Source organism: Gossypium arboreum, chromosome 12 (assembly GCF_025698485.1).
Source record: "Gossypium arboreum isolate Shixiya-1 chromosome 12, ASM2569848v2, whole genome shotgun sequence".
NCBI classification, from domain to species: domain Eukaryota; kingdom Viridiplantae; phylum Streptophyta; class Magnoliopsida; order Malvales; family Malvaceae; genus Gossypium; species Gossypium arboreum.
This window is the reverse complement of record NC_069081.1, coordinates 104,319,940-104,335,078: the sequence shown is the minus strand read 5'-3', so window position 1 is coordinate 104,335,078 and position 15,139 is coordinate 104,319,940. Positions and strand designations below refer to the sequence as shown.

At 31.3% G+C, this 15,139-nt stretch overlaps 1 protein-coding gene across 1 annotated transcript; it reads left to right on the top strand.

The window, feature by feature from the left end:
* Positions 1-5,026: 5,026 nt before the first annotated feature.
* Positions 5,027-8,391, top strand: LOC108479308 (phosphatidylinositol 4-kinase gamma 5). Its single transcript, XM_017781830.2, has 2 exons — positions 5,027-5,348; positions 5,803-8,391. Exon 2 carries the CDS (start codon positions 6,116-6,118, stop codon positions 8,045-8,047), a length of 1,932 nt encoding a protein of 643 aa, XP_017637319.1. The 5' UTR covers positions 5,027-5,348; positions 5,803-6,115; the 3' UTR covers positions 8,048-8,391.
* The last annotated feature ends 6,748 nt before the right edge of the window (positions 8,392-15,139 follow it).

The window sequence follows — 15,139 nt, the reverse complement described above, 5'->3', positions numbered from 1 at the left end:
ATAGCAAAATAGGGAGAAAACAACAAGAAAATAATATTAAAAAATAAAAAAAAATGTAGATTTTTTTTTTCTTTAGTGAATTCGAGCCGAGCCCTAGTTAAAAATACCTTACCCAAGGCCCGACACATTTTTAAAATGGACGTTATTTTTTTGTCCAAGCTCATTTTTCGGACTTATATTTTTGTCCAAACCCTCTCACATTTCAGACGGACCTTCAGGCCGGGCCGAGTAACCCAGCCCATGAACACATCTAAGATGAATGCAACATCTATTAAATTGCATTAATTTGATACTATACTCAACTAAAAAGGCGTAATTTATTTTGTGGATAAAAAAATTGATTATCTTTAGATTTGATTTGAATTTAATAGAATCAAAGGTAAAAACTTTTAGATTTGCCAATCCTATTCATTTACTACTAACAACCTTTATAATTTTTAATATTTTAGGTTTGAGTTAAATTGCGTGTAATTTATGTGTGAGTTCTGTTTTAGAGTTTTTTTAGGTGAAGGATTTGGAAGAGGCTTTTAAAATCTAAAAGAAATTACTTGATTAAAAAGAAACAATTTATCAAAATTCTTGTATTATATATTTTAATCTCATTATTTTTCTTATATAATTTATTAAAATTATTAATTTTATTAACCTTTTTTAATTATTTATCCTAACAGAATAATGAATATCAAAATCATGCATTTCAAATTTTAAAATTTATAAATTTGAAATTCCTTATTCAAATCCATCCATGGAATTATTCTGATTAATTAATTTGTATAAATTAAATTATTTGTTAATATAATTAAAGATATATTGTACTTTTAAAGACAAAATTCAAATTTAAACCTTAGAAAAATATTATTAAAAAGGATAGGTATGAACTCCAAAAAAAAATTAATCTTCATAATTCATAAAATGAACATAAAAGATATTAAAATTTATGCACTTTAGATTTGATTTAATCTCATTGGAATTATTAATTATTACCTAAAACTAATTACAACATATAAAAACAAAATTAAATTAAAAAGCTATAGTCCTAATCTATCATTTTCAAATCACTTACCACAAAAAAGAGAGTTAGTGATGGTTTGAATCTGGTAATATAGAAGTTAGACATGACAGCCCCACAACAAATAAAGGGCACTTATGTCCAATTAAAGCCATTTTCAACAGTTCAAAGTAAGCAACCTATGCTACCCATGTTTATGTCAACCTCTGGACATGTAATGTTCAATAACAAACAACTTCAACCTAACCTTTTCAATTTTCACTATTTTATAAAATATTCGACTTTTGTATCACTAATTTAATTGGTTTAAAATTTAATTAATTCTTAATAATTAAGATGAATTATATTATCAAGAAAATATTTTTGTCATGTTATATTTTTTAAAAAAATTTATTAAAAAATTTGTATCTCCATTAATATTAAGTCGTTTCTAAGTTTAGTCTCATGACACCGAATCAGTTAATTAAATTACTAATTAATCCCTTAATACTTGGAATAAATTATATTATTATGAGAAAATTTTAGTCTTTTTTTATATTTAAAGAAAACCAATAAAAAATTGCATATGAAAATATTTGAACCTAATCACCAACATCAATAGCACATCAACTTGACCACTTCAACTAAAGCTTTGTTGATTGAGTTAGTGTTATAAGTCAATTCAATACTAACTCAAGATTGATGAGAATATATTTTTTTTAATTAGGACTTTACCTATGATTCACAATTAAAAGAAGCATAAATGTCGAGGATTTTGTGATCCAAATTGTCAAGAATCCTCGACAATTGGCCAATAAATGTCTTGATTTTGCGTTCCTTTGTCAAGCATTGGGTCATGGGTTTAGTGGTATTATATGATGCCACTAAATGTGCTTATTTTGGTCATTGAGTTCATTGGCTTTTTATTGCCCTTGAGTTAAGGGCGCTATAAAGGCTAAGAGATGTGTATAATATGATTCCGTGGTTGAGTTTTTAAGAGGTTTCTCTATGTTAGTGCAAAAAAACTACTATCTAGTATGGTAGTTAATAGAGGGAATAGTATGATAGAGAAATACCCCCTTCGGGGCGAGGGCCGCCTCTGTACTTTGCTTCACCACCTACAATGGTATGGGAAAATAAAAAAAAGCTTTTAAGCACGAATTTGACTCAAAAGTATATATAAATTAAACACTTACCACATGCCGCATATAATTTCATTTGATCCATAATTGCGTTACGTGAAAATATCAATTCGATAAGTATCTTCAACTGATTATCATAATATTACATGAAGATACTAATATAATGTTGCTAACTTTGATTACTGCCTTTTTGTCGATCCAAAGGTTGATTATTAAAGCTACATTTATTAGAGTTGTAGTTGCTTCCATACATGAAAAATGAACGGTATACTATTTTGGCCTCCATCTTTCCAGTGACAATGCAAGTAACTTTGGCATCATTGCAAACTTGATTAATCTAGATGTCAGCTAATAGACTAGGTCTCTTTAAGTGACATTCTAGGCTTCGAGAAATTTAAATTATATCAAGTATGAACACTTCAATCTCTTTCTTGTTGGTATGAACACTTCGATCCCTTTCTTGTTTAATATATAAAAATAATATTTACTTCCATAAAATTAAAAAAATATTTTATAATAATAAAATCTAATAAAAACAAAATTAAAAAGATAGTGTGAGTAATTTTACCATGTTTATGGTATGATAATTTATGTGTTTCTCTTGAAACTTTAGAGCAAAATTTTTTAAAAGAGAAGTAGAAAATTTAAGGGCCTTTTTTGGTTAGGTGGAGAGAAATTTTTTTATATCAAAGTTTTCGAAAATTTAAAAATAAAATTATTTATTTAGATAAAATAATAAAGAATTTTAAGAGATGATTTCAGTATTTTTATTTTCCTTTTCAAATTTTATCTGAAGAGATGGTTTTATTAAAATTCTCAATTTTTTTCATTAAAAAATCTTGTTCTACTATAAAATAAAAACTTAATGTCTAAAATTCAATTTTATTTAATTTCGATGTAATTTTTAAATTTTGTTTTATTAAAAATATTTTGAACTTTTAAAAACTCTAGTGTTCCATATTGATTATTTTTATATTATTTTTTAATATCATTAGTTTTTTATAATTTTTATAATTTAATTTTTCTAAAACAATTAGTTATCTAAACAAAACAAATTAGTATTTTAAATTTATAAATTCTAAAAAAGTAGCATTTTGAAAATTTCCTAAGTTTTAAAATTCTTCATCAGCAAAGGTTTTCGATTAAAACATAAAAGAACGGTGTGGGGGTATTTGTAAAAAATGACCTCGATATTTACCGTGTTGACATGTCTTGTATTACATTAACTAATTAGGCTCACGTATAATAAATGCTGAATCAATATTAGATATTGACATTAGAGGTGCTCACGAGTCGGGTCGGGCTTAATCATAATTTTAATATATTTATATTTGTCCAAATCTGGCCTAATCTAAAATATGGGTTTAAAATTTTGTCCAAACCCATTTATATTTGCAAAAGTTAACTCAAGTCCATTTTAAGTCCGTCCATATTATTTCTTTAATTTTTAATTTTTTATCATATTATTTTAAATATTTAATATTTTTATAATTTTTATTTATTAAAATATTTTATATAGTGATCTTAACATTATTTTAATATTTATATTAGAGTAATATTATATATTTAGTATAAGTTTATTTTTAATTATTCTAAATTATATAATATATAAAAATAATATAATATAAAGTATTATAAATTAAAAATGAGAAGCTAAGCTCAAGCCTTGAACGTTCAAGCTCGAGTCTAACTCATATTGTAAACATGCCTAATTTTTTTACTCAAATTTATTTTTAGGTAAAATATTTTTATCTAAATACTCTCAAATTTCGAATATACCTTCGGGCTAAGCGAGTAAACCCAACCATTTATATTAGACAGTGTACTTCTACTCGTTGTATTTCCATAGAGACAATATATTGTGGAATATAAAATTCCGTATACATATTTTAAGATGTAAACCATTTTTTACTTTATTTAAATTAAAATAGTGCACCAAACATGAGTTTTGTTTGACGGATTAATTAATGTAAGACATGTAAAGAGTTTTAAATTATTTTGCCTTTTTAATTAAAATTTGCAGTTTTTTTAATCAATCTTTATAAAATATTTTCAATGTATTAAAAGTTTTATTTGAAATAAAAAAATTAATAAATTTGGTTGTGGAGTTTGTTCAGTCCACTGATTAACACCAAATAAATTGAGGTCAAAGATTGAGAATTCCGTCAAATCAAAACCGTACGATCAAATTTCCTGAAATGGAAGTTATCAGATACGCTAGGACCCAACCTAAGCAGAAGTAGAATTACGGGTTAAACTCTGCTATTAGTCCCCATACTTTTCGAAATTTATGAATTTACTCCCTGTACATTAATTTTGTCATTTCTAGCCTCTGTTACTTTTCAATTTTTGGAATTTTAGTCCTCACCAATTGAAGTCCATTTTAAGTCAAGTTCTGATATTTTCAAAATCTAATTTTCTAGACATATTATCATATGTGTAATGACAATTTAGCATGTTATTTCCACATTCATTTAATGGATTGACTAAACCCATAACATTTACAAAATACAGGGACTAAGAACAGAATTTAACCAAGAAGTCCAGCTTTTTCAACAAAATTGGGGTATTTTGGTGATTTCATCACAAGGGTCATTTAGGTATCGCAGATCAAATCGGCAAATAAAAAGTTAGCAATAACCGGGCCATTTGCTAACACTTCCTGGAAAGACGGTGACTCCCGCCACGTCACCATCCAATCCACTATGTCCACGTCGCCTCCACAAGTATTAAAATGTTTAAAGACTAAATGCAGAATAAAAACAAAAGCACATCCAACGGCCCAAGCCCTCTTCCCCCTACATCCAACGGCCAAAATTCCCAGTTCTAGATCCTTCCATTGCCCCCCTTAACATGAAAAATGAAAGTAGTAATAGAGTTAACTAGGGTTAGTCAATTTAACTCAATAGCAAGGTAAGGGCAAAAACTGAGTTAAAGAGCGTTTCTTCGTTGAAGGAGAGACCTAGCTGAAAGGAATTAAAAAAAAAAAAAAAAGATTGAGAGAGAAAGAGAGAGACAAGGAAGCTTTACTGTGTTTAGACAACTGTGTCAACTCGGACGATTCCTTGCCTCCTTTTACACTCCCCCCTCTCCCTGATTCGTTCTCTTTATTGAACTCGTCCACTTGAGATTTTATTTCTGTTTTTTTTTTTGTTTTCTTCGAAATTAAAGTTCAATCGGCATTTCTTTGTTCCTTTTCCTTCAGATCTCGGAATTTGGTAAGTTAATTTTCTTCAACTCGTAGGTTCAGTGTCGGGTATTAAGTAGAATGGAACGTTGAAGATCAATGTCTTGAGATTTTATCCATGTTATGTTTTTTTTGGAATTAATTAAAAATCTTTAATTTTCTTTAGGCGTTTTTTTATTTACTGTGGAAGTTTCTTGGATCAGTTATTAATATGGATGCATTTTAAGCTAATATTCATATTAGCGGCTTCCTTGTCTTTTAGTAGATTCCTTGAATATGTTAGAAGAAATGCATTAATTTCACTCTGTTTTGGATGTGAGATTCTGTTTGTTTTGTATTTCACGAATGCATTCATTGTAGTAACTGCTACTTTACTAAGCTAAATCTAACCATTTGGAGAATGCTTTGGCTTATATAATGATAGTATTTCTTTTATGTGCTAAATCAGAATAGTGTTTTGAATCAAATCTTGGTTTTTTTTACAGGTTTTCTGGGCTTCGATTCTGTTTATGGGTGCTAAAGATGGCTCATTTAATGTAGTGTAGGGATAGATCTTCATTTTCGTCTGCGATCTGGTGTCTGGGTTTTTTTTTTTTTTTCTTTTTCTCTTCTAGCTTCTGTGTTGGGCTTTTTGGCTTTGGTTTTATTATTTGATGATTGTTGGTAAATTAGAGTTTTTTCTGGTTCATTTGCTATTGGCTTTGGAGTTTGGGGTCTTCTTGAAGGACAAGAAGTTCTCTTCCATCCTCGACTCTGCCGGCTACCAGGAAAGCCGTGATCGGTTTTTCTCGATTTTTCATGTCGCGTAAGTTGGACAGTCCTGTTCAAACTCAGATGGCTGTGGCAGTGTTCAAGAGTCCTCTTGGAGGGGAATATCCTAGGAACAATGCGATGGAAGAGAAACAACCTACCCGAAGAAGACGGGTTTTTGTTCAGACTGAGACCGGCTGTGTCTTGGGCATGGAGTTAGATCGCAGTGACAATGCTCATACAGTTAAGAGAAGGTTGCAGGTTGCCCTTAATTTCCCTACAGAGCAAAGCTCGCTGACTTTTGGCGATGTGGAGTTGAAGAATGATCTTAGTGCCGTTCGGAATGATTCTCCACTTCTCCTGACACGGAACTATCTCCATAGAAGCTCCTCTACTCCTTGTCTGTCGCCTACTGGAAGGGACCTTCAGCAGAGAGATAGGAGTGGTCCTATTGAGATACTGGGGCATTCTGATAGCTTTAACGTATTAAAAATTCTGGTTAAGGATGTTGTTAAGGCGATTAAGATGGGTGTTGATCCACTTCCTGTTCATAGTGGCCTTGGAGGTGCCTATTACTTCAGGAATTCCAGAGGTGAGAGTGTTGCAATCGTGAAGCCAACAGATGAAGAACCTTTTGCACCAAACAATCCAAAAGGCTTTGTTGGGAAAGCCCTTGGACAACCTGGTTTGAAACTATCTGTCCGAGTAGGGGAGACAGGTTTTAGAGAAGTTGTGGCTTACCTTCTGGACTACGGTCATTTTGCGAATGTGCCTCCGACTGCTCTGGTGAAGATTACTCACTCAGTCTTCAATGTCAATGATGGGGTGAATGCACATAAGCCTCTCAAGAAGAATCTGGTTAGCAAGATTGCGTCTTTCCAACAATTTATACCACATGATTTTGATGCTAGCGATCATGGAACCTCAAGCTTCCCCGTTTCTGCCGTGCACCGCATAGGGATACTTGATATACGAATATTTAACACAGACAGGCATGCAGGAAACCTTTTAGTGCGGAAGCTTGATGGCATTGGGAGGTTTGGTCAGGTAGAACTCATTCCTATTGATCATGGCCTTTGCTTGCCAGAAACTTTGGAAGATCCATACTTTGAGTGGATTCATTGGCCTCAGGCTTCAATTCCTTTCTCCGAGGATGAACTTGAGTACATAGAGAAGCTTGATCCTGTTAAAGATTGCGAGATGCTGCGAAGGGAACTCCCCATGATACGGGAAGCTTGCCTACGTGTTCTGGTTCTCTGCACAATTTTCCTCAAGGAAGCTGCAGCCTTCGGTCTCTGTCTTGCTGAAATTGGTCAGATGATGAGTAGAGAATTTCGAGCTGGAGAGGAGGAACCTAGTGAGCTAGAAGTTGTTTGTCTTGAGGCAAGGAGGTTGATTGCAGAGCGGGAGCTGTCATCTCCTAAGTCTGAAGTGGGAGATGCAGAGTTCCAGTTTGAAATTGACTGTGAGGAGCCAGAATTGGAGTTCATCCCAAAAATGGTAACTGATGATTCTATGACCAGAGCATCATTCCAATTTGGAAATGGATTTGTGAATAACCACCACCGTTTACCACTTTCGAAGCTGGAGGAATGCTTTGAGGAAGATGAAGAAAGTGAATTGGAAGCTGAGCAGAATGGTTTTTCTCCTTTCGAAGCTCTTGAAAGGATCCCATCCATTTCGAAGCTTTCAATGTCACTTAGAGATACTTGCTTATGTGACAAGAGCCAGAAATATTCCAAATTTTCAGGAACAAAACAAGAAAATGGGTATCTTACAAGCTCATCCGGGCATAGGAGTGCAAATGAGCAACTTCCTGCAAGTGTGAGCTTTGTGAAGCTGGCTGACTTGAATGAAGAGGAATGGATCTTATTCTTGGAGAAGTTCCAGGAGTTGCTGAAGCCGGCTTTCAGTAAACGAAAATCTGTTACCATAGGTCAAAAGCAGATGCAGAGGCTTGGTACATCGTGCCAGTTTTGAGATTTGAGGTGATACCAAAAGAGGCAAGTTGAGTTGAGTGAAGAAGAAATAAGAGATTGTAGGTTTGTTGGGAGTTGAGATGCATGGATTGTTAGGATAGATACAGTGATATGGATTTTGCATGGAATGTTGTAGGATGAATTCCCCTGTAAATATTCTTTGGCTTCAGCCAAGTGGAGAGGGAGATGAGGTTAGTAGAATTGCTTGTATTTTTTTTTTCCTTAAACCCTTTAGCTTTGATTTTCTTCCTTTGGTCCCCTTTGACTTTCCACCTTAACTTTGTTTGATAAATAATCTGTAGATTGAAGTTAAAAAGGAAATGAATATTTATGTGACTTTGGGCATTTCCATGGTGGAGATTATAATTATACTATTGCTCGTAGTGTATAATCGCATCCCATTTTTTATGAATATATGTGACAAACGAGTTGTTGAATCCAACCATTTTATCATATTTTGTATTGAAATCTGAAGTAGTGTATTTAGGGAGGTGAGTGTGTCTTGCATGTATTTTGTTATGCAAGTGAGGTTAACAAACAAATATAATAATTTAAATGTTGTTGATAGCAGTGCATGATAAAAATGATTTGCGAAGCAGATATTATTAAATTGATTTTGGGGTACAGCTACTGTTGGTTAGGAAAACGTCGGTATTTGCTAAACACAGATTGATCATCATTGATGTCATTTTCATTGTTCCGAAAGTGCTTCCGCCTGTCATCCACATCTTCTATATATTATTGTTTTTCAATTTGTGGATGACTTCATCCATTTTGTTTTCAAAGGAAAAGCCGAATAACATGTAAATATTCATATGCCACATTTATGTAGATTATCAAGTGAAATGGTTTGAAGTAACCACAACAATTAATAGGATTAAGGGTGTTCTATCGTTATACACAAATCAAATGCCATCAGTTTCCGTTTGTTAAATCTTTCTGCCAAAATTGGGTTAGATCCAGTGAAGGAAAAGTTGTCAACAACGATTATTGCTTTATGTACTTGGATGTTATTTTTACTAAAAACATGATTGATATAAAGCATAAATTAGTAATAGTTATCAGAGTTGATGCATGGTTAACTCTTTTTAAGTATAATTAGTATTCGATCGAAATATCAAATCAAAGCTATCAAATTAGTAAATACTAAAAGTCGGACATAAAAATTTAATATGAACTAAGTCAGGATTCATTCTATTTCTTTGCATCCATCAATATCTAATACAATAATCATTATGATAAGCTTACTTTTCTTTGGTTTCCAATATAGGTCTAATAATTTGTGTATTTATGGAGATCTAATATTAGACTAGAATATTAACACAAAATAATGTTAGACTAGATTTAATGATTAATTTTGTCTAAATAAATTTATAATTAAAATGAAATACTATGTAATTTATGAAATTAATTGAGACATTGCATAAAATATGAAAAATAACATAAATAGACACAAATAATGAAGGTGCATAATATAATTATTAATGTGTAAATATATAAATTGATAATACTTTAAACAGAACAATAATGCAAATATGACAAAAATAAATTCTCTTTATTGAACGGCCATCACAAATTATAAAAGCATAATGATTATTTCTAACTATATTTTAATTCTCTATTTACTTTTTTCTTTTAACTTTTGAATTTATATTTTTGTCAAATCACCTCAAAATAGATAGTAAAGTTATCACGTCGATGACATGTTAACATTTAATTAATTTTGAAAATTTTTAAAATTTTTAAAAATATTTTTATATTTTTTTACTTTTAAATAATTTTAACAATTTTAATTTTTAAAATTAATTAAATGCTCATGTGTCATCCACATGACAGTCTAGATATATACCACGTTAGCAAAGTGAGAAAACGTTAATTTTTTAACTATTTTAAGGTGATTTGACAAAAAACTCAAATTTAAAGGCTAAAAAGGTAAAAAATTAAATGAAAGGCTAAAATGAATTTTTTAAAAATAAAATTGAAGGGCCAAATAAATCATTATACCATTATAAAAATATATGTATTTAAAAACTAAGCGACATAAATTATTTACTATATTGCATCACTATGAAAATATTATGTAAAATATCATCAACATAAAATACATATACGAGTTTATAAAAATATATTAACCAAAGAATTAAAATGCAAAATAATTAAAATGTAAATGTATGATACTTTTGAACAGACCAAAAATACACATAATTAAAAAGTAATATGAATAAAATAGGTAAAAAACATCTCCAGTCCCTTTTCATTTTGATATGGCGTAAATTAGTCCCTTTAAAAAAAAATAGAGTAATTTAATTTATGTCAATTTTAAAAGTGAGTAACTAAGGATAATTAATTATAGTGTTAATGTCTTCCATCAATTGTACAAAATATTGTTTGGTGTAATAATAAATTTAGTCATTGATGTTTATATATTTTGTCAATTTGGTCTTGATTCTAAAAAAATCTAGCAAATTTAGCCTCAACATTTATACATTCACATAAAAGTTTCAGGCTAAACTTTTTAAATCATGACCAAATTGATAGAATGTGTAAATTTTAAGGGTTAAATTTGTTATTATACCAATTAAAATTATGTACAATTGATAGAAAACTTTAATGTGATTATCAATTGTCTTTAGTTGCTCACTTTTAAATTGACAATGATTAAATTGCTCTAATTTTCTTTTAAAATGGACCAATTTACTCAATATCGATATTGAGAAAGACTTAAAAGATCTTTTATCAATAAAATATGAATACATAAATGTGATAACATAATATAAATCCCCAACTGGCTTTTAAATTATTAATAATAAATTAAACTTAAACCCTAAATACGTAAAATTTCCTTAAATTTTCTATTTTTAAATTTGATTGTGTTTGTTAATAAGCGCTTCTCAATTCTAAATTCTCAATTTGGGGACAACTTTTATTATTTGTTATAGATAAGAAAGAATATATATGATTTTAGTATTATAATAATCATATTTTATATTCCATTTATAAAATAAAATCAAACCATAATGTAAAATTAAAAGTTTTACTATTTTCTAAACTTCGATAAAAGTAGATATTCTTCTATTTTTAACTAATAGACAAAAATTTAAATAATTGTTATAAATAATATATATTTATATATGGTCATTCATCATTTATAAAACCATGCATAATGATGAATGACCATGATAAGTATATTGGCAAAATAATTAATGAAAAAGTAAAACATATAGTCATAATCCTATTCAAATTTGATATTTATATTTGAATTCAGGTAATATAATTTGATTACAACTATTGCTACAATTAAGCTCGACTTGTTGAACTGTGTCATGAATGTATAATCTGATGTTGTCTTTTTGAATATTTACTCTACAAATTCGAACTAAAAAATAACATATAAATTAATACACTCGTATAATAGATACCAATTTATTTAGTTTGCTTCTACGTATTCAAATAAATGAATGTTCATCTACGAATTTTAACTCAAAATATAACACGCAAGTCAGTGCACAAATGATTTACTACTTTATATTCCAAACTAGTCATGACAATGGTCAAGCATATATGTATGTATATATATATTTAAAAATGAAGGAACTGGAGTAGTATAGTAGTTGGAAAGAGATTGGGTTTTATATAGAGGTCAACATCAACAAAGTTACAATCATGGGTGCAACCCAAAGTTCATAAACATTCAGGTTTTGATGAAGTAATTGTAGCTAGCAGATTTAGCCTTTCCACCTAAGATTGTAATCATGGAGCAGCAGCAGCTGCTTAATTTGACCATAAAGTTATATATAACAATTTAGTGTAAAATTAAAAGCTTACCGAACTGTTGTGGACAATTTGGACATGGCAAGGCAAACCCTAATCTCTTGCTGCCATTTGTTTTTTTGTTTTTTGCAATGGGGGGGGGGGGTTTATTGGTATTATATTATTAGTATATTCACATTGATTGTAGTTGAAGGTAAAATGATAAATGAGGAGAGAGAAGGTGAGGGGCAGGCAAAAAGTGGGGGAGGGGGAAGGGGGGAGGCTTTGGTAGGTTGTTTGTCGTCCCCAATATCATTGAAGCAAAATGATGGTTACATTTGGTGGAAGATTAACTTTAGGGAACAATTCATCAGCATGTGCAAGAAAAAGGGGATTCAATGATCCTTATTGCATCTCACTTTTCTGACCATCTTTTTGGATAATTTATGTTTCTTTTGCTTCCACCACCAAACTAATTGATCACCATTAATGTTTTTGTTAGGATTTCGATCCGATTAAGCAACGAACAAAAAAATAGTAGAATAAATTGAAAAATTGAACATACAAATTTAACGTGGAAAAACCCCTCCAAAGAGGATAAAAAATCACGGGCAAAGATAATTTTATTATAATGGCAAAAGAACGAAGAGTACAAAAGATGGAGATAAAAACTAAACCCCGAAAACCTGAAAATAAAGAACCCACAAAACGTAAACACAAAATTCTCTAAATGTGTTATGAGTTCTAATCTCTAATGGTTGTTTTCTAAGGTTGTAAAAGAGCCTATTTATAGGCTAAATTCATAAGTCAAATAATAGTAAAATAATCTAAACTAATCAGTGTTTGATTGAAACAAGTAAATGAGTTTAACCGAAAGACTATTTTTCAAATTTGATGAAAATAGGAGTCATATTTAACAAATCTCCACCTTGACTCATATTTCCACAACGCCATCTTTGCCAAAGCCCACCACGAGCCTATCTTGAACTATGCAGGGAATTAACTGAGTCGAATTTGTGCTTAGAAACTGGAAGACTTCTAGCCTTCGACTTGTACATCGCCAAATCAAAACTAACCCGGTCCGATTTTCACGAACACAAGGTTCTAACTTTTCAAAACTCGCATCTAAAAGAGAACCTCTTCAACGTAAACAGTCATACCTTTTTCCCTCCTATGACCAAGTTGCCTCCGCTCCAAACAAGTTGACTTCAACTCAGAAGCAGACGAGGGACGTTCGATTTCATCGGCCATCGATAACCTTCCGAATATAAAGATCGCGGTTCTTTTACCTTTTAACAAAACGAGAGCTCCACGAGATACTTTAATACCGCTCGTCTCGATGTTGATTTTGCATCCTTTCAAGTCTAAAATACTTAAGGAGATGAGATTCTTTCAAATCGTGTACATATCGACATCCGAGAGTGTCCTAATCGTCCCATCGTGCATCTTAATTTTAACAGTACCAATACCAATTACCTTACTAGATGAATTGTTTCCATGCGCACAACTCCACCTTCAATCGAATCGTATGTGGAGAACCATTCTCTATTGGGACACATGTGGAAAGAACATCCTGAATCTAGGATCCACTGGACGTGAGCTTGGTGTTATCACTTGTTGACACTAACAAGAAATCATCCCCATTTTCATCGGCCAAATTAGCACCACTACATCTTCCTCGTTACTCTCAAGAATTTTTTTATTTCGCAGCTTTATAACAATCGCTTTGGACGTGACCTAACTTTTTACAATAGCGACACCTTTTATCTCGTTTCTTTGATGCTACCAAAACGGAAGCTTGCCTATCTGTCTTGCTATCCAAATGAAGCTCATTGTCGAGTTTGTCTCTACTCAACAAATGACCCTTCACATCTTCGAACGAGAGTTTGTCTATGCCATAAATCAGGGTCTCCCTGAAAGACTTGTATGAAGGGAGTAAATAGCACAATAATAGCATAGCCTGATCTTCATCGTCAATATGAACCTCAACATTCTTTAAATCATTTAAAAGAGTAATGAATTGACTGATGTGATCTCTAAGAAGCTCACCTTCGTTCATGCGAAACGTAAATAGACGTTGTTTCAACACTAAACGGTTAGCCAGAGACTTAGTCACATAAAGAGTTTCTAACCTTTTCCACAAGGCAGATGAGGTCTTCTCCATCAATACCTCCTGCAATACCGTATTTGTGAGGCACAACTGGATTGCAGATAAAGCCTTTTCATCAAGCTCTTCCCATTCTGTTTTATTTAGATTCTCAGGCTTTTTCCCGATAACAACCTTTTTCAAGCCTGATTGAACTAGAATTGCCATCATTCGAACTTGCCACAGATTGAAATTTGTCTCACCATCGAGCTTCTCAATTTCAAACCTTGTTGTTGCCATCTCTGAATGGGCTGATCTGTGAAAATTGAACTAGCTCTGATACCACTTGTTAGGATTTCGACCCGATTAAGCAACGAACAAGAAAATAGCAGAATAAATTGAGAAATTGAACACACAAATTTAACGTGGAAAAACCCCTCCAAAGAGGATAAAAAACCACGGGCAAAGATAATTTTATTATAATGGCAAAAGAACGAAGAGTACAAAAGATGGAGATAAAAACTAAACCCCGAAAACTCGAAAATAAAGAACCCACAAAACGTAAACACAAAATTCTCTAAATGTGTTATGAGTTCTAATCTCTAATGGTTGTTTTCTAAGGTTGTAAAAGAGCCTATTTATAGGCTAAATTCATAAGTCAAATAATAGTAAAATAATCTAAACTAATCAGTATTTGATTGAAACAAGTAAACAGAGTTTAACTGAAAGACTATTTTTCAAATTTGACTGAAAATAAGAGTCATATTTAACAGTTTTAAATTAGTATCCACGTCCAACACCTACATAACCCCATATCTCAATAACATAATAATTTTTGGGAAGATAATATTATTGGGGTAGATGTTCGAGTAACATAATAACTTGGGGTTTAGGTGAAGTATTTCAGTCATGGAGACAAACATGAATTCCATAAATTGAGTCTAAATGGCTCTTTAATATGGGATAAAAGTGGAGGAAGCTAGCACTTAACATTAATAATTGATTTTAGAGTCTAATTTGTGTTGCGTTTGAAAATCTAAAGTAAATTATGAGGTACGGTGTAGTGAATATTACTCATCTCTTCTCTTAATCATGTGGTCGGCGTTTGATTCCACTCATGAGAATGAAGCACATTTCGTGACCAATTGTTTATCTCTTCGAAAAATATCATGATGAGAAAATTAGTCACTATTACGGACAATGAATGCCTTAATTACAACAACAAAAAGAATCTAAAGTAATATCATATTAGTTCTA

What these genes read in the sequence shown, in the direction of transcription:
- LOC108479308 (XM_017781830.2), top strand. Translation starts at nt 6,116, where the DNA reads ATGTCGCGTAAGTTGGACAGTCCTGTTCAAACTCAGATGGCTGTGGCA.